The 23120-nt window shown below is 40.5% G+C and overlaps 2 protein-coding genes across 2 annotated transcripts in view; one reads left to right on the top strand and one right to left on the bottom strand.

Moving 5' to 3' along the window:
• runx2a (RUNX family transcription factor 2a) overlaps positions 1-9043 on the bottom strand; it is an 81828-nt gene extending 72785 nt beyond the window's left edge. Inside the window, exons 1-2 of the mRNA XM_055635556.1 lie at positions 6982-9043; positions 5934-6090 (exon numbers count right to left, since the gene is read on the bottom strand). Of these exons, the coding sequence (XP_055491531.1) occupies positions 5934-6090; positions 6982-7290 (466 nt within the window). The 5' untranslated portion in view covers positions 7291-9043. The remainder of the gene's footprint in view (positions 1-5933; positions 6091-6981) is intronic.
• Positions 9044-9187: 144 nt separating this feature from the next.
• Positions 9188-23120, top strand: part of supt3h (SPT3 homolog, SAGA and STAGA complex component) — a 364405-nt gene continuing 350472 nt past the window's right edge. Inside the window, exon 1 of the mRNA XM_055635557.1 lies at positions 9188-9388. Coding sequence (XP_055491532.1) covers positions 9203-9388 — 186 coding nt within the window. The 5' untranslated portion in view covers positions 9188-9202. The remainder of the gene's footprint in view (positions 9389-23120) is intronic.

Below are 23120 nucleotides of genomic sequence, written 5' to 3'. Positions count from 1 at the left end.
TCATTGTCTCTCCCCTGTTTTCCATTCTTCTCCCGATGTTAAAGCCCCCGGCGGGCGATGGCAAGTCCCACGACCGTTAAGGCCACGCCGGGCGATGTAAGGCCCTGCTCCGGGTCGTTTTCAACCCCGCAATTCGGGCGGGAGTTGCCGATGCGGGAGCTCCGAAAAGTGGTCTCCCACGATGGACCCGCGAGCTCCCGATGTCACAGACTTACAGCTGGAGCCTCCGAAGCTCCGAAGTCTGGTTCTAGCCGTGCGCCACCACAGCTCTTCACGCTCCGAATCCAGCCAGCTCCACGATGGTGAGTCCTTAAAAAGACAGATGGACTGCAGAGGCCGCTACTGCAAGGCGCCGCCATCTTGTTTTTGACGTTTCAGTTTAAGTAAATAAATTGTACTTGTATTGCAGCATTATCTTGTGCCATCATTTGTAAATTAGCATCTGTTTTTATTTGTTAATATAGCGATAATATAGATCTAATGTCGTGATGGTATAACACTCCATTAATTTAATTGAACTTGGAAATATGACAAATTGTCTTTAAGATGAAGACATTTAAAGAGAAAAGCCATGATAAAATGTACTGCCATTTTTTAAAGCTTGTGGTGAAATGCAAGAGCAAAATATAACAGCTAAAATATTCATTCACATGTATCAGAGGAAGTGTATCCATTTTCAGCATTTGCCAAATGCTATAAATTGCCAAAGTGCATTTAAAAAAAAATCTAATTGTTGCCAGGATATGTATTCCGCTCAAAATGACAGCATTTATTGTCATCTCAAATTTTTGGTTAATGGTACTGCATGAATCAGGCCCTTCGGCCCACTGAGTCCATTCCAACCATTAATTCACACTTAGTTCCATGTTATCCTACTTTTGCATCAAGTGGGCAAATCTTAGAGGCAATCTTACAGAGGCCAATTGACCTACAAACCCTGACATAATGAGATATGTGAGGAAACCATAGCACATGGAGAAAACCATGCGGTCACGGGGAGCATGTGAAAACTCCATACAGACAGCACCCAACGTCAGGATCGAACCCAGGTCTCTGGCTCTCTGAGGCAATTGCTCTACTAGCTGCGCAACAGTCAGTCAACCATTTTGGTGGGTCTGGAGTCCCTTGTAAGTGTGACAGATTTCACTCCCTGAAGAACGTCAGATTTTTACGATAATCTGGTAGTTTCATGGTTCCCATGACGCAGTTTAGACTGTTTATAGAATTTTTTTTGGAAAAAATTGTGCTTTTCTTTAAATTCCATTACATAAATAACATGTATACTATGTACTCTTGTGCTGTTCATGCAAACAAAGAATTTCATTGCACCCTGGTGTACATGACAAAAAGCTAATTTGAAACTGATGTCAGTACATATGGTGACCAGAAAATTTCTACTTCTAATTTTAGTCACTGTGCTTCTCTCAGGCAACAGCACTGAAGATGATGATCTTGTTATTAAAACATTTTGATTTGTTGGAGCTTGCAGGGGACAAATTGGCTGCTATGTTTTCTACTTTATGATAAGTCTATTTTACAAGTACGTTGTTAGCTGTAAAAGTGCTTTTTGGCATCTTGAAGCTATGCAAAGTACAATATCAGTACCACTTTATTTTATTTTCAAGTTGAGGAAACAAATAACTTAATACCAGAATTAAGGCATGGCACAAAAAAGTCATCTTTATTTTGTGTTGCTCAATATTGCACCAGATTCCACTTCCAATATTCAGTTTCAGTTACTTCAGCTGAGCTACGTTTTTGAAGCTGAGTACAAGACACAGCTACCATTATATTGCACATTTCATGCATGCAGCAAGAAGAATTTTCCAAATCATTGTATTTATATAGTAAAAGCAAAATACTTTGCAAACCGGAAATATGAATTAAGTACCAGTATATGCTGAAAATGTTCAACAGCAAGCAGAAAGATTTGACAGAGAGAATTAGTATTTCAATTCAGTGATCTCTCATCACAATAGCATAATTCAGGTCCTTTTTTAAAAAAGCACATTATTACACACTCGAGAACCGTATCTGCACAGAATGCTCTAGCCATTCACAGCTAATGTAAAGAATAATGTGACCTTTTTTAATGACATTCATCTTCAAAATGAATAATAAATGCTGAAAATGCTATAAGAAGAGGAGGGCCAAAATTATCCTGATGTAAAATGCAAACATTGGAGGGATAACTTATCTAACAGTTTTTAATGTAAAATAAGTACAAATTAGGAAAAAATGAGTGTAAACCTCTTTTGAATTTAACAAGTGCTGTATAATGATCTACATTATGCAGTCAATGTTGAAAAATATTGTATTTGCTGCTGAACACATGGAAACTGCCCACAAAGATGCAGTGATTTATATGGCATTGAGTTCATGTTTCCAAGACTGTGTGCTGTCAGGCATTAGCTTAAGGGGCATCCCTGGCAGCCAGTGATATAATCAGACAGAATGAAAAGTTAATCACGTTTAGGTATCACAGCAACAAACCAGAGAAGAAAACTGCAGAAGCAGGAAATTCACGAATTAGTGACCAGAGGTGTAAGTTTTTTAAATGTCAAGGAAGCAGTCACTTTTAAGAGGCATTTCTAGAGTGTGGACGTTATTGGTTCCAAAGATGTCTACGTGAGGGACGTTTCATCATTTTTGTTAGGAAGTAGAAATTGCAGCAGAAGTGTGGAGTTGCTTAAAACGCTAAATGTCAATATTTGAGAAAGTCAATCAACCCATCCGCTTTGAATTGGAGGTGAATATATCCCACCACATTTAAAACAGCAGCAAATAATGATGCCAGGGAAAGTCAGTAGTTTAATGGAAACGCAGCACAACATGGACAAAATGAGCTGGGAAGGGAATTTTGGGGAGAAACACGAAAAATTAGGCCAACAATGAAAACCTGTTTAAAATGGCATGGTTATGTATATGGTTCTGAAAGGACAGCTTTTATAGAGAAAAATACATCCATGAGGGGAGGTGTAAATAGAGTATTCACTGTTAAATGTAGATACTATAAAGTCTAAGGGGACAATAGTCACCTTGATAATTAATGAGATATGACAGAATCTATCAAATATAACACTGAAGCTGTTATTAAATGGTTGCCTTACATCATAATAAACAAGGCCTAGTAATTCAATACTGTCTTAAATTAAATCCACTTTTTTTTAGAAAGAAAACAGTAAATGCTGACAATGAATGCCTCAAGACAATTAAACTTTACTGAAATTTTCACTACAGGAGGTATGCAAAATCTGCCATTCATTTACAAAATGCATTAGAATGATTTCCACCTGCTCATGTTGTGGCATTGTGCCAATGTTATGTACAGTAGTGGATATTTTCCATATGTGCAGTATTTTATTTTTAAACGTGGTGAAAATCAGTACAAGTAAGCGAAGTTAAAAGTGTGAGAAGGAACTGTAGATAGACACAAAAAGCTGAAGTAACTCAGCGGGTACAGGCAGCATCTCTGGAGAGCAGGAATGGGTGACGTTTCCGGTCGAAACCCTTCTTCAGTCTGGGTTACTCCAGCATTTTGTGTCTATCTAAGCTACGTTAAGACAACGGGTGCTGGGTGAAGTCATCAAATGTGGATATTCAAACAGGCCCTAACAATCTTTCAGTTATCATGCAAAAAAACCCTACACAATGCACAGAGCAGGTGTCAAGTTAAATACATACAATCTCATAATTAACTATTTTAAAACACTATTCAATTAGCAGCATGCTGTCAACATTTCTCACTCAGATCAACGCAACCAACACAAAATTGTTTATCTGTGCTCACTTGTTGGGATCTTGGTCCGTGCAACTGTAATTGTGGTTCAGAAGTAATTCACTGGTTTCAAATCAGGTTGCGACAGCGTTAAACTTTAATGCCTTAACAGCATTTTTGAAACAATTTTTTTTTTAAATTTGGAATCCAAAGCACTGGACCAAGAATATATATTGATCATTACTTTTCCACATAAGTGATACAATTGATCTTTTACATTCCACATCAAGGATAGGCAATAACTGATTATATTACTGTCTACAAATTTAGTACCTACTGTTAGCGTTCCTCCAAATAAGACTACTTCCAATAATTATTTTTCTAAATATTAATGTTTTATTCATTGTAGATAAATGGATGTGTGTAACTATAAATATAATTATTAAAATATATTTTATAATTCTACACAGTAGCTCCACAATTTGTAAAATGCTGCAGGGGTATTAGAAAAAAAGAGTGGTTTGTATCAGCAAAATCCTGCACCTTTTGAGCAGACATTCCCACATATGTAATAAGTTAGATATGGAATTGTTACTCATTTCCATAGCAGTTTGTGCAGTAATGCTTCAGGACAGGAAAAGGTGGGCGTTGTAAAGTGAGTCAATAAAACAGTCATCACTTTGCATCAGTACAGGGTTTTGTACAAACTAGTGAATGAATCAGAACAGACTGTTTCAAGCTGAATTACTGACTGTGCACTTGGCAGGTCCTAATGTCTATATCTTACTTAAAGGATTAGCATGCTGTAATAGAAAGCTTTCAAATTGTCTGTATTTTAAAGTTTAAATATTCTGCCTTCATGAATCTGTTACTTGAATATCCTTAATGGTTTCAGTTTTCAGATCACTTCATGATCATCCAAGGTAATCTCATTGTCTATTTTTGGGGGCTACTAGGTATGTGTTTAAAGGTTTTATCTTCTATTTGTGTCAGCTAATATCTGTCTACTGATTAGGACCAGTTAATAGGTAACTCTGTTCTAAGTGAATAAGTGGTTTGAACACTCACTTCCTTATGTTCACACTGGTTGCAATCTGTTGGTGATTGCTCTCTGAATGTTCAGTTGAAATAGGATTCAATTAATGATCTTATCTCCTCATCTCCCTCTTCTTGAACTGAATCTCGCAAGACAAGTCTTGACTTAAAAATCTTTTGCAGCTCTTCCTGCCTTTGGCACACTCTGAGCTGGAAACAAACCTTCTGCTTCAAAGCAAAGCAGGGGTTTGTTCTGCAAAGAACATAAGAAAAAAGGGTCAAGTCTGTTTGGACATAATTACACTTCATCAAAAGAAGCTTTCTTCATCTCCCATGCGTGAAAAGCCTGCAAGCAGTTAGTCTTTTTTTAAAAGGAAAAAAAAATACTTTTTGGGAAACTAGCCAAGAGAAAAGCAAAACAGTAAAACTGGGTACACCACTCCTTCATGATTTCTTTGAACTTTTTGAACATTTTTTTCAGGTACATTCAGCTAATGTGTTTGGATTCTGTATTGACTTCGAGTCTTTAACGTATTACTTTTTTATTGAAGACATAAATTTAGCATAATTGGAGCTTTTCTCTTTTCCTCCCTCTTTTCAAGATTACTTTCAGAAAAGTTTTAACTGCTTATTGTTTGTCTGTTGCAAACAAAAAGAAAAATAAATCACTGTAAAGAATTAAAGTGAAATGGAATCTGCCATCTTTCATGTACGTGTTTCAGGATGGGGTAATGCCCATAATGATTGTTGACCCGTTCGCGCGTTAAGCGGGAGACGAGCATCGATAAAGATGTCTTATTTTATTACAGGGTACTTGCAGCTCTTCTCGCCGTATTTGCAACAAAACAAAAATAGATTACAGACCTAATTCAACTACAGACCTAAAGTGTGAACATAACAGAGGAACTGGTGAGCAAAGCAAAGCAAAATTAAATGGCCATAATACTGAGAAAGTGACAGGACAAGCACATTACCTACCAGAAAGTGAATGAATCGGATGACAGGGAAGGCAGATGCATAAATGGGGCTGTTATTGTTTAAAATCGAATGCTGGTAACAATAATTTCTATTCCGGCATCAAGTCTAGATGTTATCACGTCCGCTTCCTTAGCAATATCTCTCACACCGGCGCATATTGTTAAAAGTGATGGCAAGTTTAAATCAAGGTAAATTACTGTACCCCTTCCACTCCGGCCCACGAAGCGTAAATCGTTGAAACGAGCCACTTGGTTCTTCATGACCGCCGAGGCGTTGCGGAGCTCGGCCGAATAATTCTCATCATTGCCGGCCATGACCGTGACCACAGTGCCGTCAGCAACATCCCCCAGGGCAACAACCTGTCAGAGAGCAAGGCACACCTTCATTACCGTGGATTACCAGCTACTGGTCCCAGGCAGGCAGCTCGGGAGGCCAGGGCGGACGGGATGGGGTAACCTCAGCCATCAGTAGGGCAGCTCTGGTTTACATTACAGTTCTTAATGATGGATATTGTCCCTTTCTGATCGCTTCTTAAATGGCGGATTTGTTCCCTATTCTCTTAATGTTTTTTTTTAAACTAAGAATAATTATTAACCTACACTGTGATGTACTTTGTTGCACAAAGAGCACGATTGTTGTTTGTTTGCAGGAATGTGCGAATGTGGTCTCAACTATTTATTTCACAATTTCTGTGACTCTTCATCATCATAGCAACGGGCAATTAGAGGCTTCGGATACATAATTAATTCGCAACTTTACAATCAGCTCTTTCGGAAGAAATGAACTGATCCCATGCTACCGTCAATCTCCTGACACTGAAGTTTTCACAATTATGCTCATTGTTCAAAAATCGATAAATTTATGCAACAATTAATAAAGGTTTATATTTCACCACAAAGATTTACACACTGCCCTGTGCTCAGAAGTAGATTATTTAAAAAAAAACATGAGCCGCATGCAACAGATAAAATGCTGCGCACTCACCAGTTTTATAGTCTTCATCGGTGTTAAAATATAATATGGAAGTTCAAAAAGTTGGCACTGTGTACTCAGCAAACTAAAACATTATAAATTTAAAATACAATGCTTTGATTAGTCAATTGCACATTACAATCTGTCAGTATATACTTAAGTGCACTTCTATCTGCAGTAAATGTTAGCCTTCATTTATATTAAACAGCATTTTTATGGATCGGTATAAGTTTACAATGTTTTCTTCCGACCCTAGTGTTTAGTATAAAAATTCTTACCTTAAATGCCACAGGCAAGGTTTTGTTGCACCTCCAGTGTGACGGCAGGATAGAACAGAGGAAATTGGGGCTGTCAGTTCGGACTAACTCTGCAGGGTGATCGGCAATGATATCCACCATGGTTCGGTTCTCATGAGGCCGGATCAGAGACCTGCTCAACGCCGCCGCCGTCGCGGCTGCTCCGACTCCGGGCCCTGGTTCCTGGTGAGGGACCATCCCGCTTACATCGCTCATTTTCCCCGTTGCTTGTAATGTGGTGGACGGTGGAGTAAAACGCCGGCTCGTAGTGGGATCTACGGGAATACGCATCACAACACTTTGATTAGGGGCTTACAGTAGCCACAAATTGTCAATGTGTCCAGTTAATATCCGTTATTGACACTCAGTTCAATTCTGTCCAGTTTCTTTATTTTTTTGGCTCCCCCTCTAAAATACAAAACAGCCTTTTTTTTTCAGAAAAGTCGATTTTTCCTCCTCTGACTATATTCCGAATTTCAGTCTTTAGGGAGAAAATGTCAAATCCACGCTGTGGTCAAAGCGATCAAGAGGAGGGAAAAGCCACAGTTTCCAACTGGTGGTTTCACGGAGGTTGGGATTATAAAGCAAGTTTGTGGTCATGAAAAAAGTGAGCGGTGATGAGACATCAAAGAGCACGTGGTGACTGTAGGAGTCATCAACGAGTTTAAATATTCTGTATTCCCTTGCAAAATGCGAAATCGAGACGGTCACATAGTACTTTTCCAGCAGCGCTTCTTGCCCCAGATGTCTACAGAAATGTGTACAGTATTCTCCTTCAAGCTGATGAGGCGGGTTTGGGGTAAAGTTTTCAGAGAGCGGCTGGAGATTACGCACTAAAACATTTCCGTGAATGAATGAAAGTTATAAAGCTTGCCCCAGAGTAAGGCTTCGCGAAAAAAACTCTATTAAAATAATTTACATATCCAATCGTAAAAAGTGCAAACGCCTACTTGTGATCCGAGCCTATCAAAGCCCGCTGATGCTTTCTTCACTATTTATTTCCTCAAAAAGTGTTAGGAGGCAGACGACTTCTAGTTTCTGCCGCGGTTTAAAAAAAAATACAGCTGTCCTGCGAAGTTCACATCGACAATGCGTATTTAAATGTTTTCAGAATGTGTTAAACTCTCTGCTAAATTCCTAAATTGAGAGGAGCGCAGAGTAACTATGGGTTAATTTTACGAGAATAAGTTAAAAAACATGAATGGGTTGGAGGACTGGACGGATTGACACAACTAACCGAGCCCCAGCCTGTTGCTGCATATTAGTGGTGAGCCTGACGATAACTTTCAAACGTACAAAAGCTTGAATTAGAGTGAGGAAGCAATTATTTAGCAAGTCAGTAATCTGGCACTGGCAAACTCTTGTTAAATCAACTTCAAACGACATGCTTTTTCAGAAGTATTCATCAAAGGGACATGATCTATAGCATATAACGTAATGGCAAAACGTTGTATTGGATACATTTATTTGCCTTGTATTAGCTAATTAAATTGAATATTACTCTTTTATTCAGATAATTATACCAATACCGTTTATTTGAACCGTTCCTCAGTTTAACAAATAGAACATATCCAAGCTACCTTCCAAGTTTATTACATGATAACGAGCACCATAATTGACACAACTCCCGATAGGATAAAGCATCCTGTAGTTTCGATTGTAACTACTGATGATGAATAAGTAACATTTTACTAGGTACTCTCCCCAGAGCTTTTCCTTTCAAAATGAGCCTTCTAGTGACGTGCGTGCGGATTGCATGACTGAATAAATCAAACAAATTTCATGCATGTTCATCGGAAATTCAAGAATGCTGTTGCAGGTATGGTGTGAGAAACTCGTGGTCACTTTGGCAACATTGAGCAGCTCGTCACCACCTCCCCGCTCGCTCGGGAGCGCTCGAACGATGAAAGCGGAGACCGAGCCGAGCCCAGCCAGCGCGTTCTTTGATTGACAGCCCAACTGTCCATTCACCGGACGAGACACTACAGCGCGGCGTCCACCAATCAGCGTCGAGGTGGGCGGGACGGACCCGCCCAAATGGAGCAGATTTACGTCAGCGCCAGCAGCCCCTTACGTCGTGACGCTGCGCGCCGGGTGTTGTAGTCCCTTGCGTCGTGACGCTGCGCGCCGGGGGTTGTCGTCAAGCCTCACGCACAGCGACGTTACTCCATCAATTGAACTACAGTTCCCAGGGTGCGCTGCGATGCGCTGCGGGCCGCAGCTGCGCACAAGTGTGGGAAAGGTTATTTATTGGCGAGCGGGCGAGGATCTGTCAACTGTGGAGCAGGGATTCAAAAAGCGTGCGCGCACTGCCGTTAGATTACATGCCCGGCCGCCCCAGCGTTACCGGATAGTGTGCGCTTGCGGGGGGTTCCTCATTAAAACGAAAGTGAGTAAAACATTGGTCATTCGTGGGTTTTGTGCCGCAGGCCTAAATTCCGAATTGTTACTCCAGGAGTGTCCTTGTGTCCACACAAACACACACACACACACACGTCTTGCCGTTTCCTTCACAGTCAACACGTAAGCTGGTTTCATGTAGCGGAACGAGTTGCTTGTTGTGCATGAGTTGGAAACTTTCAGCGAATGGACATGCACCGTCCACACCTCCGCTCCTGTGACCCCACACGTGGACAGTCATGTCCGGAGCCCTATCACCCCGCTGCATCCCCAGCTCCCCGTCCCTTATCCCACAGCTCCCCGTCCCATATCCCACCCCTCCCCGTGTTCATCCACATGCACGGCCCACCCCTTGGTGCTATTCGTTTCAACTCCGTGTTGCTGCATCACGCACACATCGCCACTTCCCTGACTCCACTGTATTATTTGTCCTTACACACGAACAGCCCACCCCTTCACAGGTTTCACAGTATCCCGTGTTATTTCGCATGCACCTTGTGGAGGATATGTGGTATTCCTGCTCCACAAGGTACAAGGTCTTTCCGCTACTCGTTGTGCTTCTGCACATGCACAGACTGTCCCGTCGCCTATATTATTGAGTCGCACGTTCCCACATTCCACTGCAGTGTGGGCTTCTTTACATTCACAGTTTTCCTGATGCTCCCGCTGTCGGGATTGCCTGCATCGCACGTTGCTCATGCAAAGCCCTTCCCTGATTGAGCTGCAGCTGCACCTTGTATTAATGAACCCCCTTTCCCTGAATGCAATGTTCTTGTATTTCTGCAGAAGATACCCTTTCCTCTCATTTCCAGCGCATGTGTCAGGAAGCCTTGCCATCCCCATCCAGTGTTGCCTGTGTTTCTCTGCAAGTGCTCAGTGCATTGTGTTCAAGAGTGCTGCCCCATCTTTCCAAAAACTATTAGCGTTCGTATGGTCAGTATACTTATGTGCAATGAAAGTTCTCCATTCTACTGCAGTCACTGATATCAAAGGTGCATGTACATGATGCACAATATAGTCCCATAGCATTTTGATTATTTCATTCTTGTATATCTTACCTTTTCTGCAACTACATAAAAGTAATCAAGTAGACGGCTCATAATTAGTGATATCATTTAAACAGTACATATACTTAGTCAGTTGGTTCAACGATACCAATGTGGATTAATCCTACAGCTGGAGCTCACTTTTTTATGCTGTACACACATATACAGTTGCGAGTCTATTACCTTTGTCCTTTGGTGCTATTAATTTCTTTCATTTTCTTTTAAGCCTGTTTTCCTCCACCACACTGCTAAATGCTACAGGAGGATTGAGCATTGAACCAGTATGCTATCATAGGAATTTGTTATTGGTGCTCTTTGCATTAACATCAATAACATTTTTATTATATTGTATCAATTTACAATGCTGCAACCATCAGTAAAGCATTTCAGGGGGGTGTAGACCGATGAAATGAGCCAGCATGGGGATTATAGTGTATGATGTTTATGTTACTGGGCCAGTGGAAAATGTTCTGGATTATTAATTTGATGACGAGTTCAAATTGAACCACGCCTGCTGTGGAATTTCAATTCCAGTAATTAACATAAAAACTGGAATTGAAGAGAAAACGAGCATAATTAACAGCAAACTGTTATACTGCTGTAAATGCTCGTCTGGTTCACCAAGACCCTCCAGGAAGAAAATATGCTATCCTTCCTTTATCTGGCCTGCAAATGACTCTTGACCAACCAAATAGTTGATACAGGTACCTAATTGTTTCTTCAGTTCCTGGGCAGTTTGGTATAGTCTGTAATTTAAAAAAAAAGCAAAATGAAAAGTAGATATTTAGAACCTTGGAAGTAGAAATAGACACCTGAAAGGAACCTCCATAACTGGTGGAATCGATGTCCTTAATAAATTATAGAACCAATTTGATTTGAAATGAAATTGCTTTTGGACAGGAAAGTATTGTCAGCTACAGCTCAGTTGGTGTAACTGAGAGTTAGAAAGTTGCAATTAAAAGTTTTCAAAGATTTTGACATAACAAACAGTTCCTTATAGTACCAAAGATAGGCACAAAAAGCTGGAGTAACTCAGTGGGACAGGCAGCATCTCTGGAGAGAAGAAATGGGTGACATTTTGGGTTGCAACCCTTCTTTATAGTACCAATTGTGTGCAATGTTGTGCAGATAAGAGACTGCAGATGCTGCAATTCTGAGCAAAAAAACAAAAGCTGGATCAACTCAACCGGCCAGGCAGCATCTGTGGAGGGAAATAGATGGTGTTTAGGTTTGGGACCCTTAAGATTGGTGGAGTTGGGTAGAGAAAGGTGTGATGTTGCAGGTGGTCTTTTTGGCTGAAATGTAAAACTAAACTTTCATGTAAAACCATGCCTCTTGTGGCACTATTTTGAAGAAGAGCAAAGGAGTTATCCCAATAGCCTAGTTGATATTTATCCCTCAATCAGTCTCTCTTAAACAGATTATCCTGTCCTATCCGGTTGCTGCGTGTAAATTGTGTGCTATACTTCCACATGGCACAATACACAGCAATTAATGGGCTTGTCCCACTTAGGCGATTTTTTTTGGGCGACTCCAGGCGACTGCAGCAAAATTTTCAACATGTTGAAAAATTTTCTGCGACAGTGGCGACAATTTTTGCTGTCGTAGGTTGACGTAGGTGTCGTAGGTTGCCGGCAGGTGTCGTAGGTGAATTCCATTAAAACTAGTCCTTGGCAGTCGTCTAATGAGTCGCCTAAGTGGGATAGGCCCATTACTTGCTTACTTTTTATTACAGACTCATGAAATTACATGAATGAAATTGTTATAAAAGATCTTCATCCATACTTAAATAGTAATGCCACTAAGATATGCAGAATAAAAAGGATCTGATTTTAAAATGGCATAAAAATCTAATTGTCATAGGATGGGAATATTTGGGACAAAGATGTTGTTTGAGTGAAGGACTGATGTGATAGTTAATTATTTTTAGAAATATTTTCAAAGGAAAATATATGTTTTACTCTAGGACCATTCACAGAAAAGGTGAAAGTGTGACAAATAAATATTCAATAATGAACCATATTCAAAAAGTTAAGGCGGTCAGAAGCTGATGTGTACCTTGGAAGAATTAAAAAAAAACATCATCTGTAATATCCCACCAAACAATCTAGAACTAATTGAACATGGTTTGTTACCAAATATGATTTCCATGAATAAATCCTAGTGATTCACCTAATCCCAATTTCCGCTACACATTTCTGATTTATAATGGACAGTGCAGGAAATGGGTAAAGAGCTGCATTGGCGTGAATGTCTTGATTGATAGGGCATCTTTTGCGTTTATAAACTACCTGACAGTTTTATCATGTTTTAATCACAATTGCTTTTTGTCTATTTATTACCAATGATGAAATGACTTTGCAGTAACCCCAGGTTTTTTTATGATAACCAAGCACTTTCAGCATGCAATTGGTTGCTACGATGGTCCATAATATCAATTCAATCAAACGGAGTAGATCTGCAAGTTCACCTCGGCATTTTCCCTACATAAATGCGATTGGAAATGCGAATTAAGTAGAGAAAGGGAAGAGAGTAGAACCAGAAATCCTCCATTGTATTCCTCTGCCCTATTTTTTGTTCTAATTTCTATTTCCTTATCTTAAACAATTATTAATTTAAAACCAATTTTGTCAAGCTATTGTGCTTTAACCACTATTTAACATTTAGACAGAGAGATTAATCTGTAAATTAATATGCTTTGCCTGCAGTTTTCCGTATTAAAAGGTGTTAATTCTACCTGATTCATCTTGTGTTATTTAATTCCGTGGGAACTCTCAATTTCCTTTACATTATACCCATTTTAAGAATCTCTAATAATTACATGTTTTCCTGCCAACTGTTGTTTGGGAAAATGTAATTTTAAGACCACTACAGCGTAGGAAGCAATAACGTTTTTGCATTAAATACCAAATATGTGGATACATAAAATTGCTTGTATTTCATAAAATGAAAAAAAATCACAAGTTTATAACTACATTGAGAGTAGTTGACTTCATGTGGATGTGGATAAATGTGAGGTTATCCATTTTGGTGGCAAAAACGGGAAAGCAGACTATTATCGAAATGGTGGCCGAGTGGGAAAGGGGGAGATGCAGCGAGACCTGGGTGTCATGGTACACCAGTCATTGAAGGTAGGCATGCAGGTGCAGCAGGCAGTAAAGAAAGCGAATGGTATGTTAGCTTTCATTGCAAAAGGATTTGAGTATAGGAGCAGGGAGGTTCTACTGCAGTTGTACAGGGTCTTGGTGAGACCATGCCTGGAGTATTGCGTACAGTTTTGGTCTCCAAATCTGAGGAAGGACATTATTGCCATAGAGGGAGTGCAGAGACGGTTCACCAGACTGATTCCTGGGATGTCAGGACTGTGTTATGAAGAAAGACTGGATAGACTTGGTTTATACTCTCTAGAATTTAGAAGATTGAGGGGGGATCTTATAGAAACTTACAAAATTCTTAAGGGGTTGGACAGGCTAGATGCAGGAAGATTGTTCCCGATGTTAGGGAAGTCCAGGACAAGGGGTCACAGCTTAAGGATAAAGGGGAAATCCTTTAAAACCGAGATGAGAAGAACTTTTTTCACACAGAGAGTGGTGAATCTCTGGAACTCTCTGCCACAGAGGGTAGTTGAGGCCAGTTCATTGGCTATATTTAAGAGGGAGTTAGATGTGGCCCTTGTGGCTAAGGGGATCAGGGGGTATGGAGAGAAGGCAGGTACGGGATACTGAGTTGGATGATCAGCCATGATCATATTGAATGGCGGTGCAGGCTCGAAGGGCCGAATGGCCTACTCCTGCACCTAATTTCTATGTTTCTATGTTTCATAGGTGGGGGCATTGAGTACAAAAATCTGGATGTCATAATACAGCTTTATATGTCATTGGTAAGGCCACATTTGGAATATTCTGGCCACCCCATTACAGGAAGCATGTAGAGGCGTTGGAAAGGGTGCACAAGAATTTATCAGAATGTTGCCTGGATTAGGGGGTATTAGCTACAGGGAGTTGTTGAACAGACTTGGGTTGTTTTCTCTAGAATGCTGGAGGTTGCGGGGAGACCTGATAGAAGTATTTACATTCATGGAATGTATAGATAGGGTAGATAGTCAGAACCATTTTTCCAGTATGGCAAAATCAAATACTAGAGGGTGTAACTTTAAGATGTGAAGGAAAATGTTTCAAGATGTGCGGGACAATTTTCGTTATACAGAAGGTAGTAAGTGCCTGGAACGTGCTGTCAGGGTTGGTGGTTGAGGTATTTGGCATTAAATAGTGGCATTTAAGAGTCCTTTGGACAGGCATATGGATATGCAGGGAATGGAGGGATGTGGATTATGCTCAAGTAGATAAGCGATGGTCTTGACATCATGTTTGGTACAGATATTGTAGGCCAAAGGGCCTGTTCTTGCGCTATACTGTTCTATGTTGATTCCAACTGTTCAGTGCAACAGAACCCAAATTACCCAAATTAGTTTTTACGATTAATAACAGTTTATTAAGAGTCAATAGTGTTTAATTGCCATGTGCAATTGGGATTAGAACAATTAATTTCTTACTTTCTGCAGCTTTACAGGTACATTAAATGCAACAATACAATAAATAATCAGTTATACTAGTCAGTATACTATATCAGTCCACAATAGTACGTAGTGCAACCTTAGTATAAAGTCCATAGTAGTTTGATACTGTGCTAGGATTGTGGTTAGGGTTGCAGGGTGATAAACACAATTTGTGATCGACTGAAACTGAAAAAAAATGACCTGATAGATCAGTGATCATCTTCCAGTTAAACATGCAGGAAGCTTTGTGTGTCAGCTTTTTTGAGAGGAGACTGGGTGTTTTGTGTCTGAAAGGGGTGAAAATTACATTAAAATGTGATTTTGAAGGTCTATTTAATTGTTTTGAGATTACAGAGAGATAGGCAAGCTTTGTGTAAGAAAGAACTGCAGATGCTGGTTTAAATCGAAGGTAGACACAAAATGCTGGAGTAGCTTAGCGGGTTGAGGCAGCATTTCTGGAGAGAAAGAATGGGTGATGTTTAGGGTCAAGACTCTTCTTCAGACTGATGTCAGGGGAGGGGGCGGGACAAAGATAGAATGTAGGCGGAGAAGTAAGACTAGTGGGAGAAATGGGAAGGGGAAGGGGATGGAGAGGGAAGGGGATGGAGAGGGAAAGCAAGTGCTATCTGAAGTTGGAGAAGTCAATGTTCATACCACTGGGGTGTCAACTACCTAAGCAGTTGGAGGATTATATGCTGTATGCAACGGCTAATGGGGTGGAAGGTGAGGACAAGGGGGACTCTGTCCTTGTTACGAATGGGGGGGGGGGGGGGGGGAGTAAGAGCGAAGCTGCGGGATGTCGAGGAGACCCTAGTGAGAGCCTCATCCATAATGGAAGAGGGGAACCCCCAATTCCTAATGAATGAGGACATTTCCAATGCCCTGGTATGGAACACCTCATCCTGGGTGCAGATGCAGCGTGGATGGAGGAATTGTGAGTAGGTGATTGTCTTTACAGGAAGCAGGGTGGGAAGAAGAGTAATCAAGATAGGCAAGCTCTGTTGAGAGTAGCAGTATGAAAAATCTAATATATAATTCCCAATTTAAGTTTTTTGGTTGAATGTTTTGAACTCATGAACATTCCTTTTCAGATTTGTTATTTTAGTTTCCGCTTCATGCCAATGGTTTTTATTAATGGAATCCTGGTGCCTTAATTGTTTTGTCCAACCCTCACAAACAGTTCTAGAATATTAAGATACTGTGGTACATCATAAAAACTTTGTGTTAATCAAGATCATGATATTGGATCAAACCACAGGAAGCCGCAGAAATTTCTATTACATGGTTTGCACTGTTGTTTGGAATGCAGCATTGTAAAAAATAAGAATTAATTGATATATACTGCTGCATTTTGTTTTCTAACTTTTGTAGATTAAATTATACTTCCCTGGTCTGTTGCAACTTTCTTAAGTAGTTTTTATTGATATTTACTGCTAAATCAAAAGTTTCATCACTTTTATCAAGAAAGTGATAGTGCACAGAAAACGCCACCATGTTTTGCAACAATTAAAGCTATGTATTGAGCATTTTTAGAACAAAGGTTTGTATGACTTGTGAATGTTCATGCAATCAGGCACGGCTTGTAGCTAAATGGATTTATTATATATGTAAAGGTTATGTCCACAGTTAAGCAGACTAGTTCTTTCTAATAAGTGTATATTCTTTAGATTTAAAAAACTCAAATACTTTAGTTTGAGGATTCACACCAAAAATGGTCTATCAAATCTACTGTTTGACTAAATTTTTTACTGCTTTCATGTGTAATGGGGAAGCAGGAAATCTTGTTCTGTTACATGGAAACGTGTCTGCAGCTGATGTGCATTAAAAAAAAATCTAAACTTGTTTGTTGAGAATTAGAACTGTAGCTGTGACTTTGATGACAATATAGGATTCTGATGTTACCATGAATTTACAGCCTGATCAAGTAAATTTGATTGATTCATTAATTGGGAGATACAACATGAAAACAGGCCCATCGGCCTACCGAGTCCATGCTGACCACTGATCATCCATTCACACTATGCTATCCCACTTTCGCATCCACACACCAGAGTTAATTTACAGAGATACAATTCTGTATGTCTTTGGACCATGAGAGGAAACTTGAGCAGCCGGAGGAAATCCGTGCGGACACAGGGCGAACGTGCAAGCTCCAACGTTCAGGGTTGAACCAGGGTCTCTGGCACTGCGAGGCAATGGCTCCACCAGCTGTGCCGCCAAATTAGATGTGTCTTGCTTCTATTGCACAGAGAGATAGTCTGTCGTGTACAATACATTTAGGCATTGTTTTGAACAAGTTACTTTGTTTGTTCTTAGCATTCCCTAACAATGTCTTCTTGAGTATGGACAAAGGAGTGTGGTGGAGTACATGCCTCAATCAGCATCAATGGGGCATGTGATAATGGTTGAGAATTTCAGGTTCTTTCATGTTAATATTGTGAACGATCTGTTTTGGACAAACCACGAGGATGCGACATCCAATGCCTTTGCATCCTTAGGAGACTGAGAAAATTGAGCATGTCTCCAATAACTCTACAAACATCTACTGATGCACCATGAGAAAACATACTGCCGTGTTGCATCACAGCTTGGTTTGTGAACACCTCTCAAGATTACAAGAAATTGCATAGAGTTTTAGACTGCCCTATCACACAGACTAGACTCCTCACCATGATGCCTCAGAAGAGTAGCCAACATAATCAAAAACCTGTCTCACCCTGATCATTCTTCCTCTTCGCTGCTCCCATCAAACAGAAGGTATAGAAGCTTAAAAGCACAACCCCCCCCCCCCCCCCCCCCCCCCCCCCCCCCCCCCCCCCCCCCCCCCCCCCCCCCCCCCAGACTCAGGAATAGCTTTTTCCTCTCTCTGTCATCAGGCTTCTGAACTGTCTTTCCATAAGCTTGGTGCTGTTTGATTCACCTCTACCTCATTATGGACATTGGACTTTGTCTATGAAACGTATGTGCTACAATGCTGAGAATTATATTCTATACCTGGTATATTCCCCTTTACTATACCATTTTACTTGAATTTGACGATTGTATTTTTGTATAGTATAATCTGATTGTATAGTTTACAAAACAAAGCAATTTGCTGTACCTTGGTGCATGTGACAACAATAAACATAAACCTACAATATTAGGAAGGTGAATTCGTGATGAGCAGTTTTTGGCATAAATAGTGTTGGTAAACAAACTTCAAAAAAAAGTTATTGTTTTTACAGCCTAATTTGTATTTTGTTTACTGGCCTGAGAAATGTAACATACATTTTACATAAAACATTCATCCAAAAACCTTTAAAAGGACTAGCTGAAGTTGAGTGCTACAGGTTTGCTGTGCAGCTGCCTTGAGAACCCAAATTAAAAGGGCATTTTCTGTTTGAGATGCAGAGCTAAATGCGGTAGACGGTCATTAATTAAGTAAATCAAATTAGTTTGGATGAATAAGTGAAAGATCTTGTTTGCAGGATGGGGGGGTAATTCATGATTTGATTTTTGTTTTGATGTTTCTTCCCTGCAGTGTTTGGTAAGTCTCCAGCTTTGGCTGGGTGATTTTCAGTTTTCTAGTACTGACTCGTGTTCCTTTCTCTTGAACGGAACCTTGCCAGTCCATGGAAAATATTTTCTGTTCATGCACTCAGCATGATTGCAAAAGTTGGAAAGAGGAGTATATCACATGGTCTAAGAGTAAGGATGTGGGTTTAAAGAGAACCTGCATTGATTTGTGTTTGGTACCTTCAGGGATTAAGCAGTGACATGAGAAAATAAACGTAAGAATTTTTTTTAAAGTAATGTAAGCAAATCTGTGCTTTAATAAAGAAAGAATATAATTATTTTGAGGAAATTGTACATTTTGTTTTTAGAGTCACCATTTTTTCTTTCTAACTTGCTATTTTTCTTTGCTGATTAATCTTCTGTCCCTTTGTGGAATCATGGTTACAGTATTATTTATTTCCATCTCTAAGCTAATTTTCATACAAGTCTGTGCTCTCTCACTCTCTCGGGTAGGCTCGTGAAGGCGGCGTTTGCTAACCTGGCCTTCATCAGTCAGGGATTTGTGTATAGCCGTTGAGACATTATGTTACAGTTGCACAAGACATAGGTGAGGCAGTAATTTGAGTTTTGTGTTCAGTTTTGGTCAAATTGATACCAATATGCTGGAAAGAGTGCAGAGAAGATTTAAGAAGATGTTGCCAGGGCCAGTGGGCTTGAACTCTAAGGAGAGGTCAGGCAGGCTAGGACATCATTCCTTCTAGTGCAGGAAGCCGAGGAGTGATCTTATGAATGTGTATAAAATCATGAGAGGAATAGATAGGGTTAATGAACAGAGTCTATTCTCAGTTGTGGGAATCAAGCACTAGAGGACATAGGTTTAAGGTGAGAGAGGAAAGATTTAAAAAGTACATGAGGTGCAACGTTTTCATTCAGAGAGTGCTGGGCATATGGAATGTGTTGCCATAGCAGGTAGTTGAGGCAGGTACTATATAACAGCATTTAAAAGACACTTGGATAATGTACATGGAAAGGAAAGATTTAGAGGGATATGGTCTAGGTGCGGACATCTTTCTCAGATGCGGCTTCCTGGTTGGTAATGGGCATGTGGGCTGAAGCCTGTTTCTGTGTGTGACTCACTAAATCTGATTTGCACTCTTTCACACTCATCCTCTCGCTCTCGCTCTCTCGCTCTCGCTCTCGCTCTCTCTCGCTCTCTCTCTCTCTCTCTCTCTCTCTCTTTTGCTGAAGCCACTGTATTTGTAAAGTTAGAATACCATTTCTATACTGGCTTATTAATGCCTGAGTTTTACGATACTTTTTAAATGTTTTTTTATGTCTTAATCTTTTACATTGAAAAGAGAATCTACCAATTGTATTTTCATACCTTTGCTGGTAATATGATTTTAAATTTCAATTTTTAGAGATTCCCGCCAAACAAAGATAAGCTTCAAAACTTCAAAATCTTACATTTGTTAGTCGGAAATATAGGTTTAAATTGAAATAGCGAGATTGATACTGCAAGGTAGATCAAATGAATTTCATTCTGGTGTTTAAATGAAAATATTTTGCCTAACGTTTTAAATGTGAAAAGGCAGACTGGGATGATAGTTTTGTGTCCATTAATGGAAAGTTATAAATTATACATGTGCCTGTAGTCTGGAAATTGTAGTTGCAATGATAAAACTGTCGATGTTCACTTTCATGACACAAGCTGAGATATCTGGAGTATTGACTTGCTGTTAAAACATGGAAATCCAAACGCAGCAAGTACTAATCAGGTTCCTTTTTTGAGATTACCTTCTGAAATCAGTAATCTGATGAAAACGTTGGGCTTTTATAATAATTCCTTTTTTTTTTTCAAATATGCCTTTGAAATAAATGAGCGTTCACCTTTGAAGTGTGGGGGACATTTTTATAAACTGAAATTCTGTTTTCATCGCTCCTGTATTGGATCCCACCCCCTTGCCAATCTAGTTGAAAGCCTGGATGACCTTGGGCTCATTCGGTAGTTTGGGCAAGATATAGATAGGAGCTCTTGAGTGGTGGTCACACCTAAGAAGCAGACAGAGAATGGATGGATGAGAGTAGGAAAGAGAGAGTAGGAAAAGAGTTCAGGAATCCCCTGTGGCCATTCCCCTGCAAAACAGGTATCCCACTTTGGATATTGTTGAGGGGGATGACCGTTCAGGGGAGAGCAGCAGCAGCCAGGTCTGTGGCACCGGGCATGGGCTTGGAGGCACAGTGGGGTAGGGTGAAGTCAGGCAGAGCGATAGTGAAAGGAGACTTGATAGTTAGGGGGAAAGACAGGAGATTCTGTGGCAACAAAATCGGGTTCTTTGTGGACATCTGCACAAATGACATAGTGGGACAAGGATGTGGTCCTGTGAAGCAAATATACGGAGTCTGGTGAAAGGTTAAAGTGCAGGACCTTCGGTGTAGTAATCTCTGGAATGCTACAGGTGCATGTGCTGGTGAGAGCAGCAATAGGATAGGTAGATGAATGCATGGTTGAGGAGTTGGTACAGGGGACATTAATTCATATTTTTGGACCAGTTGGGATCGCTTCTGGGGCAGAGGTGACCTGTACTAGAGGGACAGATTGCACCTGAACTGGAGGGGCACCAGCATCCATGCAGGGAGCTTGCCTGTGCTACTTGGGAGGGTTTAAACTTAAATGGTAGGGGAGTGGGAACCAGAACATCAGGTCAACAAAGAGAAGGGCTGATGAGAAAGTGAAGGTTACAATAAATAGATCTCAAAGGAAGGACAGGCAGGGAGAGCTTCATGAATTTGGGAATATTGAAGGACTGGTGTGTTTACTTCAACCCAAGGAGCATTGTGGGTAAATCTGCTGAAGTTAGAGACTTAGACCTGGATCTTCTGCTGCTACAGTATAGATGACCCCATATGTGGCAAAAGAAACCCCAAGGGGAAGCACCTTCCACCAATATACTTGTTTGCCTGGGTAATCCTGTTCCCCAACCAATGATTTCTCCTTCAACTCCACACACTTTCTTGTGATGTAGGTATGGAAACTAGCATAGGTATGCTGTCTATTTTTTGGATACATAGAAGAGTCTTTTCAACTTTTTTCTGGTCCATTGGTGACTGCACTGGTGCTCTTTTCTATTCTGATATAGAATTAAAGTGTCAATATTTTTATTGCAAACTTCCACTCTTCTGTATTCACAAGGCCCATTGCTGATTTTTTTTCCCTGTTCGGGGATCTCTCTGCATCCATCTTAGTGGATACACTTGTGAAAAACATCCATTACACCCTGGAGTCCCACAGCTATCTTGACTATATCACCTCCCACCGTGCTATCCGTCCCAGGCTGGCCTTCCCCTATCAAGAGATATTACCACTGTCCTATCCATCTCTCCCACACCCTCTCTGCAACTTAAACTTATTTTTCTTTTTGTCATAACGACAATAAAGATTTACAATTACAATTACAATTAAAGGGTCATTGACCTGAAATGTTAGTTTTTCTAATGGTTCAGATTCAGATTCAACTTTAATTGTCATTGTCAGTGTGCAGTACAGAGACAACGAAATGCAGTTAGCATCTCCCTGGAAGAGCTACATAGACTATGATTTCAATAAATAAATCTATTTACATGCATACAGTCATAGTGTTTTTCCTGTGGGAGGAGTGTCCGGGGGGGGGGGGGGGGGGGGGGTGATTGGCAGTCACCGAGGTATATTGTTGAGTAGTGTGACAGCCGCAGGGAAGAAGCTGTTCCTCGACCTGCTGGTCCGGCAACGGAGAGACCTGTAGTGCCTCCCGGATGGTTGGAGGGTAAACAGTCCATGGTTGGGATGAGAGCAGTCCTTGGCGATGCTGAGCGCCCTTCGCAGACAATGCTTGCTTTGGACAGACTCAATGGAGGGGAGCGAGGAACGGTGATGCAATTGGGCAATTTTCACCACCCTCTGCAGTGCTTTCTGGTTGGAGACAGAGCAGTTGCCATACCATACTGTGATACAGTTGGTAAGGATGCTGCTTAACCTCCTGAATGTTTCCAACCACATATGTTTACATTGAAAAGGGGAAGCTGGTGAGCATGGGAGGAAGACTAAGTTGCAGTGCTACTGGGGAATTGGTTGAAGGGGAATGGGATTGATGAGATTGCATTGCTGGGAGCTGGCATGGATTTAATGAACCAAATAGCTTTCTTCGGCATTGTAATAAGTATGGGGTAGAAGTTTCATTCTTAGAGTGAGTTATATTGCCAGTCATAGATTCATAGTCTTACAGTATGGAACCAGCCCCTTCAGGCCAACTCATCCATGACGACTAAAATGTCCCATCTTAGCTGGTTCTATTTGGTTGTATTTGTTCCATATCACTTTCAACTTTTCCTATCCACATATCTGTCCAAATGTCTTGTAAATGGTGCAATTGTACCATTTTTGATTCCCCTATACTGGGAAAAAGACTGTGCATTCACCCTGTCTATGCCCCTCAGATTTTATACACCTCTACATGATCATCCCGGTGTCTCTTGTGCGCCAAGGAATAAAGTCATAGTTTGCTCAACCTCTCCCTTTATATCAGTACCTCGAGAACTGGCAACATCCTCATACAGCATTTTTCACTCTTTCCACCTTAAAGTCATAA

Source organism: Leucoraja erinacea, chromosome 5 (assembly GCF_028641065.1).
Source record: "Leucoraja erinacea ecotype New England chromosome 5, Leri_hhj_1, whole genome shotgun sequence".
Taxonomy (NCBI): domain Eukaryota; kingdom Metazoa; phylum Chordata; class Chondrichthyes; order Rajiformes; family Rajidae; genus Leucoraja; species Leucoraja erinaceus.
The sequence above is the reverse complement of the archived record's forward strand: the minus strand, read 5'-3'. Positions and strand labels throughout refer to the sequence as shown.